The sequence below is a fragment of the Megalobrama amblycephala genome, linkage group LG23, assembly GCF_018812025.1.
Source record: "Megalobrama amblycephala isolate DHTTF-2021 linkage group LG23, ASM1881202v1, whole genome shotgun sequence".
Lineage (NCBI taxonomy): Eukaryota > Metazoa > Chordata > Actinopteri > Cypriniformes > Xenocyprididae > Megalobrama > Megalobrama amblycephala.
This window is the reverse complement of record NC_063066.1, coordinates 8,339,063-8,356,924: the sequence shown is the minus strand read 5'-3', so window position 1 is coordinate 8,356,924 and position 17,862 is coordinate 8,339,063. Positions and strand designations below refer to the sequence as shown.

General features: G+C 36.2%; 1 protein-coding gene across 4 annotated transcripts; it reads left to right on the top strand.

The window, feature by feature from the left end:
* The first annotated feature begins 83 nt into the window (after nt 1-83).
* Nucleotides 84-17,572, top strand: zdhhc2 (zinc finger DHHC-type palmitoyltransferase 2). 4 transcript variants are annotated; one of them, XM_048176576.1, is made up of 15 exons: nt 966-1,072; nt 5,007-5,033; nt 8,014-8,018; nt 8,344-8,438; nt 8,950-9,070; nt 9,273-9,342; nt 9,434-9,466; nt 10,427-10,547; nt 10,696-10,734; nt 11,762-11,894; nt 13,127-13,253; nt 13,340-13,432; nt 13,664-13,767; nt 13,940-13,999; nt 16,167-17,572. In XM_048176576.1, the coding sequence occupies exons 4-14, from the start codon at nt 8,379-8,381 to the stop codon at nt 13,978-13,980; spliced, it is 942 nt and encodes a 313-aa protein (XP_048032533.1). In that variant the 5' UTR covers nt 966-1,072; nt 5,007-5,033; nt 8,014-8,018; nt 8,344-8,378; the 3' UTR covers nt 13,981-13,999; nt 16,167-17,572. The 4 variants fall into 4 exon arrangements, with proteins under 4 accessions (XP_048032531.1, XP_048032532.1, XP_048032533.1 ...); XM_048176574.1 differs by lacking the exon at nt 8,014-8,018 and having other exon boundaries at nt 84-1,072; XM_048176575.1 differs by lacking the exons at nt 8,014-8,018; nt 10,696-10,734 and having other exon boundaries at nt 106-1,072.
* Nucleotides 17,573-17,862: the final 290 nt, after the last annotated feature.

Genomic DNA, 17,862 nt, shown 5'->3' with positions numbered 1-17,862 from the left:
TTTGATTAGTTTTTGTACCTGAACAGCCTTACCTGAAAATCTTAAAACACTGTTTATTATAATCATATCTTTGTTCAGTTTTATTTGTGTGATTGCTAATTTGTTTATTTCTATTTAAATTACTGAGTGTTTACTTGAATTTATATTAGTTAAGCTAGTTGTTTTTGCTATGGTATTTTTAAACCACAGGCAAAAGTGTTCTTTAGCCTGTTGATTTTTGTTCATGGTATTCACTTTGAATGAAATGTTTTGCAATAAGACTTAGAATAAATGTGAATGATATTCAAGTTTTTTTTAAACCTTACTAGAACCGAAAATAGGAATGATAAGAACCGGAATCAATAAGCAGCCAACCCTATTCCTCAGACAGTAATACTAACCAGTCTAAGCTGGTTTTATGGTCTCACAGCAGGTTTTCAGCTAGTTTGTCTGGGCTGCAGGCTAATTTTCTGTAGGCTACTAACTGCTGAAAAGTGTCCAAATCTCTTTAAAACCAGTCAGAAGACCAGACTGGATGACCATCTAAAACCAGCTAACCAGCTTCGACTGGTTTAAAATGAACTACTTAACCTTGTGCTGCTTCCTGTAATCACACACTTTTTTTTACTATAATAGTGTAACAATGTGTTATTGAACACTGCTCTGATGTGACATTATAAATAGGCCAAATAATAAATATAGCAAATTTTGGCAGACTTGCTAAATTACAGCGGTAGAATCATGCTTTAGTGTAGTGACACCTCCACCGCATCGCGTGAGCATCATGCAAGTTTGTAGAAAGGGGCGGTACCGATGCTACACACTGCAAACAAGAACGAGCGGAGAACCGGAGGATGGAGGAGCAGACGAACCGCAGCTGCACACGGAAGAAGACATGATGTTTTAGCAGCAGTGCGGGCTCGGTGAGGCTGAACTTGTCGTTTTGACCACTTTTGGTCTTCAAATAGAAAGATGGCGCCGTCGGGCTCGCGCAGAGATGATTGCAGGAGAGTTTTATGCTGGGTTCCTGTGCTGTTCATCAGTCTGATCGCGGCATGGTCCTACTACGCTTATGTAGTGCAGCTCTGCATAGGTAAGACTGGAAGCAGCTCTCTGAATGAAGTTGGTGTGAAACGGAGAGTGTGAAATGAATTAATGATACCTGGCTTCGACCATGTGCATATGTCTGCTTCTGTTACTAGAGCAATATCTCTGCTATTGATGGGGTCCTCTTGCTTATAAACAGATTGACTAAGAGTAGGTGATAATTAGTGACAATTTGTATGAGATTAATTTAACCCATCTCTTATATGCGCGCGTGTGTCTGTAGCCATAAGGGCCTCTTAATATTATAATATTATGCATCTTATTTATAAAACTGAAAAGCATATATGGGTCAGTGACTGATAAGCATGTGTGAGATGATAAAAATACATATGCGAAGATCCAAGAAATGTAATATTCTTATGTTAATTTCAAACATTTTGGAAAAACATTTTTTTTTCTGCAAAAAATTGATTTAATGACTGTTATCATCAAGTAAAAAGTACATACATATTGTCCTTGCATCTTTCATACATGGGGATGTCTACAACTTAATCAATATATTTCAATAATTGTTTATATATTCATATAGGGTGAATTCAGGTTGATTGGGACACTTTTTCCCAATAATGTCAATGGCAAAATGTGTAACAAATATCTAAAATAACACACACACACACATACATATATATATATATATATATATATATATATATATATATATATATATATATATATATATATATATATATATATATATATAAAATGAATAATTACATTTTTGGTGTTTTGGTACCTAAATAAAATGTGCCTTTTCATAAAAAGGTCACAATATGTTATATTTTAAAAGATCTCATGAGGGTCATAAGGGGTCCATTCTCAAAATATTAACTATATTAAAAACAAAACTGCTTTATTGCTTTTGTTTTTTAAATAACACAATTATTTTTAATGAGACTTTTTTATTACAATCTTAGGACAGTTAACACCACCTACACATTTTTACTTTAACCCCACACATAATAGCATAACTAACAATAATAATGCAGAAAACGTGTATTCAAGTATTTTCATGAATTTAATTTTTAATGCATTTTGGAGTAACTTAATATTGTAGATCCTATCATATCATTGACCCATATGCAATACTGTATGGAGCCATTTTGGCATCACTCTATAACTACTCCATGGTGGTCATTAAACCCTTATACAAAACTTGATCTCTCCCCTTCATTTGTTGCTGTAAATATAAGCTCTTACCACTGTAAAAAAATATCTTCAAGCTCTATTATGTGCTGTATCATTTGTTTAGACTGTGGCTTATTTATGTGTGCAACAAGCAAAGGTTTGTCTTCACATTAACATCATTCATTCCTTTGATAAGATCTGCTATCATCTTCCCATAAGAGGCTTTATTGTTCTCTTGAATGGTGGATGATCATGAGGATGCCCTGTTTTTCACTGAAGACTAATGATGTGTGTGTTTGGTCTCCTTTAATAGAATCAAATGACGTTTATACATTTGTGCATAAAACAGCTGCTTTGTGATGTTCCTTCAGAGACTTCACTGAGTGAAGTGTCAGTGGCCAGGCCTTCTAACGGCTGTTCCCACTGGCAGTTTATAGTGGTTTATGCTGAACTGCAGTCATTGGGTCTCCATAGGCACCCCCCTTTGCTTTGCACTTAAATTGACAGAATGAAAACCATAAAGTGCTTTAATGTCTGAACTTGAGCATGAATTGAAGGCTATTAAAGGGTTAGTTCACCCAAAAATGAAAATTCTGTCATTTATTACTCACCCTCATGTCGTTCCACACCCGTAAGACCTGTGTTCATCTTCGGAACACAAATTAAGGTATTTTTGATGAAATCCGAGAGGTGTGTGACTCACCCATACACAGCAATTTAACCATTTTTAAGGCCCAGAAAGATATTAAAGACATCGGTATAAAAGTAGATGTGACTACAGTGTTTCAACATTATGAAGCGACAAGAATACCTTTTGTGCGCAAAAGCAAAACAAAAATAACTTTATTCAACAATATCTTCTGTGTCATTCTTGTACGCTGTTTACGTTCAACGCTTCCAGGTTCTACGCCAGAACGCTGACTCATTATTGGCTGACGCTGTTCACGTGAGCAGTACGATGCATATGTGTGCTAAATGTATTCTTGTCGCTTCATAAAATTAAGGTTGAACCACTGCAGTCACATGGACTTTTTTAACGATGTCTTTAGTACCTTTCTGGGCCTTGATAGTGGTGGTTAAATTGCTGTCTATGGAGCAGTTACAGAGCTCTCAGATTTCATAAAAAATATCTTAATTTGTGTTCCGAAGATGAACACAAATAACAGGTGTGGAACGACATGAGGGTAAGTAATTAATGACAGAATTTTCATTTTTGGGTGAACTAACCCTTTAAGTTTACATGGGTTTGGTGAGATTATTTATCCTGATGAAAAATCCAGCATTGGTAGTCAGCAGCATAAGTATGTTTTGCATGCTGGGACCAGCATGGGATGCTGGTTAGTGGTTGCTGGACCAGCTACACTAGCTCAGTTTTGCTTGATATAGCATGATTATGCTGGTCTAGACCAGCATAAATCAGCCTAAACCAACACTGAATTCATGCTGGTTTATGCTGGATTTTTCAAAAGGGTATTTGGCTCATTGCAACATACAAATAAATATCCAAAACCTTAACAGACAGTGTCAGTTTAAAAGAAGATCCATTTACTTTTTAATACCACTATTATGCTGTCATTGCATCTATTTTAGCAAACCATGTTAATGGGTAGTCAGTGAATCCTTAATTTTCCCAACACAACCCATGGAGACAAAGGTTGTTATAAACGTACTGTCTGCTGATCCTTATGTCTCAAAGCTAATCTCAGTGCCAAGCTGTCAAACTCAACCTCACCAATCTCTACTTGACCTATTTCTGCTGTCAAATCACTTGTGCTGCACATTGAGTTTAGCAACAAACACATTTGACATTTCTCAAACAACAACACTGATGCCATCAGGAGAAGAAACGGTTTCATTGCTGAAATTGGTCATAATGAGTCTTGTCATCTGTTGACAGTTTTTATTGTTCAAATTGAGAGGGTTGTATACCAATGATGAGGTGTTATGATAATGGTCTTATTACAGTATATACTGTGATTGCCGGTTGTATTTACACTTGCAGTTATTCTTTACACGCCTTTTGTGAATTGTTACAAAATTATGAGGATTTTTGTAATGCCTCAAACTCATCACAACTTTTTAAGCACCCGCTGAACCTGCTTAAGTGCTCCATGGGGTACACATACTCAATTAAAAATAGATGCACTGCATTCTGGGATTTTGCTTCTGTTTTGTGCTTCAGAGGAACTACAGTTTTTTTTTTACTTAAGTGCCAGCTCTTTCAAAGAGCATATTTTGGATAGAGAGTAGTGCAGACCCTCGTCACATTAGATGAGGCTAATCTAATGGGGCTTTTAGGACACTACATTTTCAGTGCTAGATATTTATTGAAGAGTCTGTATGCTTTGAATGTGTCAAACCTCAAAAGAATATTTCTTTAAAAAAACACTCTGCAAAACAAAAGCTTCCTTCCGTGCCATCTGTGTGGGTGGTCCTATCTTGATTTTGAAGCAGGGTTTTTTTTTTTTCTGCATGTTCCTGTGTGGTCGTGGTTAGTTTCTGTAACCTTGTCACCACAAAATAGCTCATGGTTCTGAAAGAGCACCAGTTGAAGTGATGCAATTAGGTGCTAGTGAATTTGGGCATCTGATCAAGAGTCTCCGTACAGCGTGAGTTCCAGCAACAGTGATCAGAGAACTGTGCTGAGAACCATCTGCTGCTCGCTGACCTTCTAAATGCACAAGGAGTTTCTGACCTACTGTTTATACAATAATAGCCAGTACAGAATTCAGATTATACAACATTAACAAAGTTGTAGAGACATTGTTACATTTTTCTTTCTCTTTTCTCTGCAGAAACTATTGAAAACATGGGAGAGAAAAGTAAGTCAGCTTTTTCTTACAATGTTTACTTGTTTTACAATGTTTCTTACAGATAATTTCAATGCAAATCATTTTGCTTTAAAGGTACAATATGTAAGATTTTCAGATTAAAATATCCAAAAGCCACTAGAACAGTGTTATATATTTTGCTGACTTGTGTACTTACATCCTAAATGTACTTACATCCTAAACCTCATACCCTAAATGTTTCCAAGAATGTTTAAATCCAGAGAAATAAGCAATTTTAACCAGGACACGAACCGTTCGTGCGTCGCCTATCAGTGACATCATACCCGCGTTATCCTCGATTTCCGATTTTATGCTTTAATATATAATGTGTTTTATTAGACAGGTGAGCAACTGTTTGGATGGATACATCCATCGACAGAAAATTAATTATTGTTATATAGCTCAACACAGCAAGTCTTGCTGTTTAAATCTCGTTTTCTCTCATTAGCAGTCGCTCTAACGGCCTCTTCCGTAATGTTAAAGGGGGGGGGTGTAATGCGATTTCATGCATTCTGACTTATTTACACTGTTGAAGAGTTGGATTCTCATGTTAAACATGGCCAAAGTTTCAAAACACGAGTTGGACGTATGACGGAGTATTTCTGTGCCAAATGACTACTTCCAGTTTCGGAGAGTTTTTTTCTAGTATGGCCATTTATCACGTAATAAAGGGCATAATTCCTTGTATAGGCACTTCTCCCGGATAAGCGTGCGCACACACCACCCAGAGCAAGAGCAAGAGCACGCCCATCAATGCGTTTCGTTTGGGATACGGAAGCCGAGAGATTTTTCAACAATGGTTGTGTCCCAATTCAGGGGCTGCACCCTTTGAAGGCTGCATACATCATCTGTCTCATTTAAGAAAAATAACTGTTAGATTGCAACATAAGAAAGAAATTGCAGTATTTTACACCTCACAATAACTTTTCTTAAATATGACTTTTCTTAAATATGACATCTTTGATGAAGTATTCAGCCTTCAAATGCGATCTCCGGAGGATGCAGCCTCTGAAATGAGACGCAGCTCCTGTCAACAAAGGAGTGTGTTTTTGGTTGTGAGGGAAAGATTACCTTTTTCAGCTTCCCAAAGAACCCAGCGTTAAAGGGGACCTATTATGCTCTATTTAACAAGATGTAAAATTAGTCTCTGAAGTTCCCAGAGTGTGTATGTTAAGTTTTAGCTCAAAATACCCCACAGATAATTTTTATAGCATGTTAAAATTGCTACTTTTAGTGGTTGAGCAAAAACACGCCGTTTCAGTGCGGTCCCTTTAAATGCAAATGAGCTGCTGCGATCGGCCTAAGAGGGCGGAGCTTCATGAGCTGATTCTCCGGTGACAGGATTCAGTCACGACCATTTTTTTACAGTCTATGTCAGAAACTGCAAATGTAAGCTGCATGGAGATAGAACAGGTATAGTTTTGTTCAGTTACGGTTATAACTTATATTGCCTTCTTGTTTTTAATCTACTATATTAGTACAAGCTTGTTGTACCGTCCGAATGATGGCCAAAACTATACTGATGAGTTTTATGACGTTTATTGTACTTCACAAAAAAGACGAAACGTCCATTTTCACTCTAGAAAATCACTGTAAGAGCTTAATAAAACACTGCAAGTGTGCATTAAAATATTATCCATAAACTCTCTCTCTTTTCCTTGTATTACCAACATACATAGCGAAGAACACAGAAACACTCGTTACAACAGTAAACGAATAACGTTATATAAAGACCTTATGCCTTTCAGGTGGTGCTTAATAAACTTTATACCCGTAAATAAACTCAGATGAACTGTAATAAAGTGCCCTCACCTTCATTACTGCCGTATAGTATCACTCTGGAGACTGTAAGCTGGATCACGAACAGTTTTTACTTGTATATCCTTGAGTGGCATGTTTTTAGCACAGTCTCTGTTTTGTATTGTCCCTTTTTGTATTGATAATTTGTTCACTAAGCAGTATGGTGTGAAATGATTCGCGCAGACATAAACGAATTTCGGCAGAACTGAGGGAGCATTTTCCTGGAAAACCAAGTTAATCCACCTCGTCTTCAGCAGCTCAGATTTAGGGAGTAAATGGAGAGAGCTATGTGGATTAATCCATCCATCTACAGAACACCTAAAACGCTTGGGAGACACTCAAGTCAGTGCAGCAATGGCGGACTCGCTGTAAACAACGCGCTCAGGGCGGGTCTATGTTCAAACTTCAGTGTCAGTCAACATTCATGGGCGGAGCCTGTGGCTTTTGTGACGTCACACTGCCAGGGATCTGGAAACGGCTTGTTCTGAGACACTGCTTATGATTTATGGGGATTAAAAAAAAGGAGTGGGTGGATTTTTATCACTATAGGGTGATTGTGTACACTGCCAACGCACATTTATGTCCAAACACCATGCAAAAGTGAATTTTGCATAATAGGTCCCCTTTAAGGGAACAGTGGATCCTCCAGGATCTCTGCTTTTTCCGGAAAGACTCGGTTTAGCATATCTATCTTTTATAAATATGACAAAACTAAAGACTTTTTTCGGCGATACGAAGGATGCGTTGTTACTCTATATGTACTCAAGATTAACAAACTGTGTGTGATACCCCCCCTTTAATAAATCTTTAATACATTAGCTCAACCATGAATATGATTTCTGCCCGAGGCCTGTCGGATTCTGCCGGCAGTAGATGTGAAGGCACATCTCCCATGATTCCTCAAAATCAAGGCGTCATTTTGAATAAGTGACCTCTTGTGGCGAAAATTACATATTGTGCCTTTAATTGGAGTGAATATTTACAATAATTTTGGTAATTTCTGAATGTTTATGAATAGTTTAATGATTTCTGAAGGATCATGTGACACTGAAAACATTTATTTATTTATTTTTAATTATAAAATATATTTAAATAGAATAAATACAATAAAATTGTAATAATATTTCACAATATTACTGTTTTTACTGTATTTTTGATCAATTAACTGCAGCCTTGGTGAGTAATTTCAAAAACACTTCTTTCAAAAACATTTATAAAAGCTTACCAAACCCAAACCTAATGGTAATAGTAATGTAAGTCCATGGGATATTTTCACCCATATTATCATTCGCCTTGTGAAAACTGTAAAAAACTCATCTCCTCAACCAACCACATGATTTGAGTTACCATTTATGTTTTAGCACAAACAGTGCAGTATGAGTTATGCTACGCACCAAAGTTTAATACGTTTAATAATCCCTCACCATAATCATGAGCAATAATAATAATAGTGATGCTTCCCTTTTTTTAATAACCTTTCAATATTTCTTTTGTATCACAGTAGTTTACCTCTTGATATATCATATTCTTTTCATCATGTTCGTGTGGTCATACTGGCAAACTATCTTCACAAAACCCATGAACCCACTCAAAGAGGTGAGTAAATTTGATTATAGAAATAAGTTATGTATATTAATAACTATTAATTTCAAAGTAAACACCAAGTTAATAGCAGACAACTGAAGTCATCAGAATGTGCTGTAAACTGTGTCATCTTTAAGTAATAAGTCAATTTAAATGTTATCGCACAGCATATACTCAGTGTGACTCATGAGGGGTTGGCTTATAATGAATATTATTTGCCTGTTAGCAGTGTAATATTTGTAAATATATGGTATAACACCCATTAGGATCAGTTGTTGGTTATGCTTATTGAAAAAACAGCATGTTGGGTTGTAAATTGCATGTGATCGCAGGTGTAACTACAGCACCTCACTGGAAGCTGTTATTATTTCAAGCTGAGAATGAGAAACAAACTGTAATAGAGAAACCACATATGGCTCAAACTGGCAATCAGTCGTACTCCTCTCACATCTCTGAGTGCAGAACGTGCTGCTTGTCACACAGGAAATATCAAAATGTTTTGCGTTTTGTCTGTTCCTATCAGTTCCACCTGTCACATCCTGACAAAGAACTATTAGAGCGTGAAGATCGGAGAGAATCTCAACAGGAGATCTTGAGGAGAATTGCTAAGGATTTGCCCATTTACACACGCACAATGTCAGGAGGTGGGCACTTTTCTTTACGTTCAGCACATCCTAATTGTGCCAAAGACATCACTGTTAGCAGGCCAAGTCTGTAACCGTCCCTTCAGCCCAGATTTAGGCTCAGTAACAAATAATGGCCACAGACAATTACATTTGTTTCAATCTGTCTTCAGTCTTCAGTGAATCCTATCGATCTGTATTTTAACAAGCTGTCTTGATACAGCTATCCGCTACTGTGAACGCTGTCTGCTGCTGAAGCCTGATCGATGTCATCATTGCTCTGCCTGTGATATGTATGTCTTTCTCCTTTTTTTTAAAGACACAACACATATTAGATTTTGCTGTGTTGCATTTCAACAGCTCCTGCCTCTGCTTTTTTCACAGGTGCATTTTAAAGATGGATCACCATTGTCCGTGGTATGCACTAGCTCAGTAGATTAAATGCAAAGCAAGAATAAAAAGATTTTTGTCTTGGGAAGGAAGACACCAAACATTTCTGGGTTTCTATTAGACCAACAAAACAATATTTTTTTTCCAACACACATTGATTTTGTCATTTAAAGCTACACTATGTAATTTTTTTTGTTAGAAATAAAATAACAATTTTAAGAATGATATAACACATCAAAAATCTATCATTCAAATCATTTTTGCCTTACCCCAAAACCTAAGGGTAGCCTAAAAATGGAATTTTTTTGTGGTATAACTTTGCATTTTAGTAAATTGGTGACTATTTTAAATGAATTTCTATGATATGATTATAGGCTATGTTTTCATATGCTCTGCTTACACATCACCGATTGTTAGATTTAAGGATGGACCTTCATGCTTAAATTTTTCTAAAAATTATACTTTTCCATAAAAATTACATTGTACAAATTATATAAAACCATCACCTCGTAAAATAGATACATTTTCTGTGAGATAAGGTTGACATTCCGTTGGTCAGAAAAAGTTTGGCTAACCCATATATGTTTTGTACGGGACCCCTAAAAGGACATGGTGGTGGAAAAAAAATATTAGATGGGAGGATAAATAAGTCATCAATGCTTTTGTGTTCTCTTGCAAATGTTTTGCATTCCCCCAAGAAACTTTGCGTTCGCCCAGCTTTTTATCTCACAATTCTGACTTTTTTTCTCACAAATGCGAGATTTAAAGTCAGTTTATATCTCACAATTTTGACTTTATAACTCGCAATCACAATTTCCCTTGTTATAGCATATATTGGGCAGTATTTTGCAATCAAAATAGATATTACAGTAATATCCAGTTTTATTGATAATAAATAGGTGCATATAATTGCGTATAATATATTATATATAATATGTGCATATAATATATTGATAATAAATAGGTGCATTTTGTCTTCTTTGACAGGGTAAACAATTGCGTGGGCTTCGCCAACTACAAGTTTTTCATGCTCTTCCTAGCATATTCTTTGTTGTATTGCCTCTTCGTCACTGCCACAGACTTGCTGTATTTCATTGAGTTCTGGAATGTAAGTATGAATGAATTGTTCATTTCTTTGGCTTATATTTTCGAACATCATTTGAATGTTCAGATAGGCTGTCTAAAATGTAATAACTGGAGTAATATCATGTTTTGATCATTGCTTTTCAATAAAAAGGGTGTTTTTATTTTGAAAGGTTGACGGTAAAACACACGAGCGTCTAATCCAATATTTGGTAGGACTGAGTCAATCACTGAGATTACTGATGTGCTTTGATTGACCTATTTATTCCTCTAGTTCCTGTAGTTTTGGTAGTTTCCCTCTGCATAACATCTTAGTTTACAATTTCTGTTAGATCCAGTAGACAAGCAAATGTAGGCTCATTCAAAATGTTTGTCTAGTCTAGAATGGACAATCCATAGGGACCATGTATCCTACTTCAGCTTGTTCCCACTTTTTCAGTTTAATTCTGCAAACTTTATGTAATAGAGTTTTCCAGACATATTAGATGTAACCTGTGCTGGCAAAATGAGCTGGAATGTGCAATTATTAGCTACAGGTCGATTTTGGTCAAATTCAAGGTTTTCACAAAAATGAGTTTATTAGCCCTCATCTAGATCCAAATGCTTCAAATAGCAATTAAACATCTATCTGTCAGTATCTTTATTTGTGTTTTCTGAGACGAGTACCTTTACTTTGTTCATGAAAAATGCTCGCTTCACCACTTTCGCTTCCCCTCAGCAACTTCCTCATTAGTCCAAGTTTTGTATCATTTTGAAGCTCAGCATTCCAACTTTGTGAATATTCATTGCGAATTTTTGATGGCATGAGTCTGAACCAATGAAATATATATTTTCTTATAGCCTAGATATTTGGTTTTGATGTTTGGTGTTTGCCAAATTAGGTGTTATTTATCAGGGATTTAAAGGTATGGTTGCTAGGTGATTTTGTTTTGGACACTTTATAAAACTTTAGCTTGATTTTTATCAAAATTGACTTTGCTGACTCTATCGAATTCAAACGTAATTTTTGTCAGATTCCAACAAATCATACTTCATTTTGAAGGTTTTTTAATAACTCATTTTTGAAAATTTGCTCATTGCGACTCATTTTGCCAGAACAGTTCACATATTCTGCAAAAAAATCAACTAGATAATATAGCAGGCAATAGCTTGAATTAGGTCTGGGCTGTTTTTTTGTTTGTTTATTTCAGTCCATGCCTGTTTGTGGTGTTTTAAGATTCTTTCCCATGTTTCTCACAGAATGGTCTGCCTGATACCCAAGCCAAGTTTCACATCATGTTCATGTTTTTCGCTGCCTCCACGTTCTCAGTGAGCCTAGCGTTTTTGTTTGCTTATCACTGCTGGCTTGTCTGCAAGAACAGATCCACATTGGGTGAGTGGGCTGTGCTGTAATTACCCTTGGATTTCACTAGTAAACATGGCCTCATCAATAGTGTGTATTTTGCGTTCTATGATCATCTGTCCGAGTTGCCTGGTCAAATACGTCTCATAACACCAGTGACTCAGATCTGGGGCAGGTGGTGTTTAGGTCTTCTGCAGTCTGCCCTCTGTGGCAGATCCTCAAGGGAACATGTATCTGTGACAACATGCCCAGTCTTCTGGCAAAAGCAAGTGTTGTCAAGATGCATTATGGTTGAAAATGAATCTAAGATTCAGACATATCCTATTCTATCATATCCTATCATATTTGATATGCAAATTTCTAAGGACTGATAGTTCATACTTTTTAGCAAGTAAAAGACTTTTTAGTATGATTCTAAAAATGTCCACCTTCAGGTCATGGCACGTGTCTTTTTGCTGTGAATTTTTTACTGATTTTTAAAGAAAGAATAAGAATAACATAGTTATTGTTAGTATTATTTCAAGATGAACATTTACTGCACTGAAGCAACTTAGGTTTACTTGATTATGCATACATCGTTATTTTATTTATTTATTTTTTTAGAAAAACCATGTTAAAATTTGAGTATGAAATATACATCAGGCTTTTGAGGAATGTTTATTTGATCATCTCTCAGTTATCATTGTATTGCATTGCATTATATGCTTTTAACCCACAATTAAAACAGAGCTTTAATAATAAGACTAAACATCTATCATCTTACTAAGACATATTATTGGGAAAAATAGAATGTCAACTGATACTTATATGCATTTCATGTACAGTAAGTAGTCTGCTATACTATATACAATCTCATTGATTTACATTAGAAGCTATGAGAATATCATCTTTTTTGACATATAAATATCAGCAATAGCACTAAAATGAAATTTTTGCTCAGATTGGGCCTCTGAATAAAATTGAGGTGTTTTTTTCCATATTCTCCTGTATCATGCTATATGAGCCGGTCTGATGTATCAAATATGATACTCAACAAAAAACACATACACAAACTTTATTCTTATTTTTTATTCTGTCTAAAGGCTCCATAAACTGTTCTATTTCAAAACATTGGAACTGACTAGCCTGGCCATTTTCTGATTATTATTTCATATGTAGGCTTTACAGGGTTAAAAGTAAAGAGGAAATTGGAAATCATGTTAGAAGGGCTGTATATGAAGCATCTTTATGTATTTATGTGGTTTAAATGTTTCCTCTGTCAGAGGCTTTCAGAGCTCCTGAGTTCCAGCATGGAGCAGACAAGAACGGATTTAGTTTAGGAACAAGCAAGAACTTTCGCCAAGTGTTTGGAGATGAAAAGAAATACTGGCTACTGCCTGTTTTTTCAAGGTATAAGTCATGTTCAGTAGCACTGGAAATATTGGTGTCAGTGTTTGCTGATCTCATTCCCTCTGTATCACTTTGTATTTCTGCAGTCTGGGCGACGGCTGTTCATTCCCCACATGTCTAGTGAACCCAGACCCCGAACAACCCTCCTTGTCCCCTGGACGCAACCCTTCCATCAAAAGGTTCATGCCTCAGATGAATTATTCATTTAGGAAAATACTGTATAACAATATATATTAAAATAATAATAAAAAATATATAGGAAAATTTGACAGTCCAATCAAACAAGAAAGGAATTTGCAGTAGATATTACTTCTGGTTCCACTGTCACACTAGAAATGCACAGTTGCATTGTGAGATACTGTATGGCTGATATGCAGAGCTTTCCATTCATGCCCTTTTCATTTTTCCAGTGCTGGAGAATCCAATCAGTTTCCACCTAAACCTCTGAGAGAGTCTCAGAGCCGACTGCTGAATAACGGACAGTCAGAGGGAAGTGAAGACAAAGACAAGCGAGGTGACAGGACAGTTATGCCACATCTCATTACAAAACTATTACGAAACATTGTTTAGTTTGTCCTGACTATAAATATGAGTTATAGATATGGGCTAAACCTGCAGCTATGAACGTGTGAGTAATGATAATAATGTGGTAATAATATACTTCCCATTCTGTGTTTTCCTAACAGGTACAAGCAACCCAGCCTTGACTATTGAGAAGGAAACTTAGGAACATGTTAATGAAACAGGTTTGTTACTTTTGTGTGTACATATTATAAAAACATTTGACATATTTTCCGATAATAATACTTTAAAGTGTTTCAAAATTATAGTGTTGTAACTCAGACAGCAACATAGTGTGGCTCAGATCCGGCCCACATCTGGTACATGTGGATTACATATGGACCAGATATGGGCCGGATCTGGGCCGTCACTGTGTTGCTGTCAGGGAACATACACTATCATTCTAAGTTTGGGCTAAGATTTAAGTCCCTTATGCTCAGCAATGCTAAATTTTTTTTTTTTAATCAAAAATACAGTAAAAACAGTAATATTATTAAATATTATTACAATTTAAATTTTTAATATATTTGTAGCCAATCACATACATATATGTTGAGCGCATGAACACAATGGCCAATCAGAGGTGTTTACGAATCCGCTCAACTTGGTATCGAAGTCGGTACTTTTGACAACACTATTTGAAATATAAATATATTTTGTAACATTATCGATGTCTTTACTTTCCCTAAACCTTTGAATGATAGTGTACATACCACATATATTATATTACAAACCCGATTCCAAAAAAGTTGGGACACTGTACAAATTGTGAATAATAACAGAATGCAATGATGTGGAAGTTTCAAATTTCAATATTTTATTCAGAATACAACATTGATGACATATCAAATGTTTAAACTGAGAAAATGTATCATTTTAAGGGAAAAATAAGTTGATTTTAAATTTCATGGCATCAACACATCTCAAAAAAGTTGGGACAAGGCCATGTTTACCACTGTGTGGCATCCCCTCTTCTTTTTATAACAGTCTGCAAACATCTGAGGAGATAAGTTGCTCAAGTTTAAGAATAGGAATGTTGTCCCATTCTTGTCTAATACAGGCTTCTAGTTGCTCAACTGTCTTCGGTCTTCTTTGTCGCATCTTCCTCTTTATGATACGGCAAATGTTTTCTATGGGTGAACTGCAGGCTGGCCATTTCAGTACCCGGATCCTTCTTCTATGCAGCCATGATGTTGTAATTGATACAGTATGTGGTCTGGCATTGTCATGTTGGAAAATGCAAGGTCTTCCCTGAAAGAGATGATCTGGATGGGAGCATATGTTGTTCTAGAACTTGGATATACCTTTCAGCATTGATGGTGCCTTTTCCAGATGTGTAAGCTGCCCATGCCACATGCACTCATGCAACCCCATACCATCAGAGATGCAGGCTTCTGAACTGAGCGCTGATAACAACTTGGGTTGTCCTTGTCCTCTTTAGTCCGGATGACATGACGTCCCAGTTTTCCAAAAAGAACTTCAAATTTTGATTCGTCTGACCACAGAACAGTTTTCTGCTTTGCCACAGTCCATTTTAAATGAGCGTTGGCCCAGAGAAAACGCCTGCGCTTCTGGATCATGTTTAGATATGGCTTCTTTTTTGACCTATAGAGTTTTAGCCGGCAACGGCGAATGGCACGGTGGGTTGTGTTCACCGACAATGTTTTCTGGAAGTATTCCTGAGCCCATGTTGTGATTTCCATTACAGTAGCATTCCTGTATGTGATGCAGTGCCGTCTAAGGGACCGAAGATCATGGGCATCCAGTATGGTTTTCCGGCCTTGTCCCTTACGCACAGAGATTGTTCCAGATTCTCTGAATCTTTGGATGATATTATGCACTGTAGATGATGATAACTTCAAACTCTTTGCAATTTTTCTCTGAGAAACCCCTTTCTGATATTGCTCCACTATTTTTCACTGCAGCATTGGGGGAATTGGTGATCCTCTGCCCATCTTGACTTCTGAGAGACACTGCCACTCTGAGAGGCTCTTTTTATACCCAATCATGTGGCCAATTGACCTAATAAGTTGCAAATTGGTCCTCCAGCTGTTCCTTATATGTACATTTAACTTTTCCGGCCTCTTATTGCTACCTGTCCCAACTTTTTTGGAATGTGTAGCTCTCATGAAATCCAAAATGAGCCAATATTTGGCATGACATTTCAAAATGTCTCACTTTCAACATTTGATATGTTATCTATATTCTATTGTGAATAAAATATAAGTTTATGAGATTTGTAAATTATTGCATTCCTTTTTTATTCACAATTTGTACAGTGTCCCAACTTTTTTGGAATCGGGTTTGTATATTATATTATATTTGAATTCTCTTTAAACTCTTTTCCACTAGGAGTTTTGTACTAGTGATGTTTGTTGTCAGTGGAACAGTGAGGATGTCTCTGCTGCACAGACTTGCACTGCCCTTCCACTCTCTACCTAATGAATTGTGATCCTTCACAAGCGCTAACAGTGCAGGATTTATGGAGTGTACATTCATAAAGGGCCACAGTTTCTTCTCTTCTTTGGAAACTGTATGGCTGAGATATCTTCACGTGCCTAAAGCTACCCACAGATGTGGCTGAACATGATAACATAACCGTGGTTCCTGGACCCACGTTTTAAAAAATGTTTAAGTTTGTACGGAAAATGCCTTGAATATAGCTTGTGTGGTGTAAGCATTGCTAAAGAAGGTGACATATTTTGTTAGCCTGGGAAACGTGAAGTATTTATGCATGCTGCGTGATGGTGGTACATAGTTGTTCGTCATTGTTGAAATGTGAAAACTGAAAGCCCACTACATTACAATATTTTTAACCCCGTTTTTGATCCTGCATTGTTAATTTTTTTTTGTTCATTAACATACAGATGCATCTGCAAATCATGTTTGTGATCTGTTTTATTTGACAAAGTGTTTTGTCCATCACCCTTAAGTCTGCATCCCAGCTGTCCTGAGTTTTGCAAAGCTCATACACATGCAAAAAGACTGATGTAGCAAAACATTTTAGGCCATTTTTAGCACTGCATATCCAGACAAAACACTGTTTATTCAAGTTTTTACCTGACAAGCAGAGGGAAGACAAGAATACTCTACATGCACTTTGAACAGCGCTTAAAGCTGCACATTACTTCAGTTTTTAAATTGTCTCCGTCTTGATGGTTCTGTCGAATCAAGTATGCAATTAAGTATGCGTTATGATACTGCAGCTGCAGTTAGCATTTCACTATATGTCAGTATATTGATTATTTTGTATCATACTTTGCATAACCCTGTTTGCACAAGTAACGCAAATCTCAAAGATGTGGTTTTGTATCGCATCTGATTTATCTAAGGGCTCTTTTAATGTACTTACTACCATATTTCTATCTAAATTTGATTCCACAGTTATTGCATGTAAATGTATGTGTACTTGATTTTGACTGAGGTGTAAACAAAACCTCAGATATGCCAAGAGCTGTGGTGTGTTGTCTGTTTTGTAGCTTTTATGGAAATGTCATATAGGATTTGTTATTTTGTGATTAGGCTCACACACCACATTAAAAATAAACTGTGATACAAGATTTCTACTGGTTCTTGCTTTGTGTATGTAGACGAGCTGACTGTTGTTGCTGCTTTTGTTCTCTTTGAGAGTATGTGAAATTCTGCTGGCTCTAGCGCAATGTTTTCATATATAGTCAGACTCCGTATGACAATGCCAATGAACGATATGCCTTGATGAATGTTACTGTAAGAGAAATAAAGTGATATTTTATTAAGTGCTACAGTGTTGTTTCGGTATTGTTTCAATCGAACACTACACTAAAAAATGCTGTGTTGAAAATAGACAAACCCAGCGGGTGGGTTAAATGTTTTTATTTTATTTAACTCAACTATTGTTTAAAAATTACTACATGGCTGGCATAAATGAACCCAAAATAGGTTGGAAATTAAAAATCAGACACATAATTATTAGAGGCAACAATAATAATCAAAAGGCGAACATTTATTAATAAGCAATTTAATAAATGTTTAATTATTTTACATTTAACATATTAATAAATGTTAATTT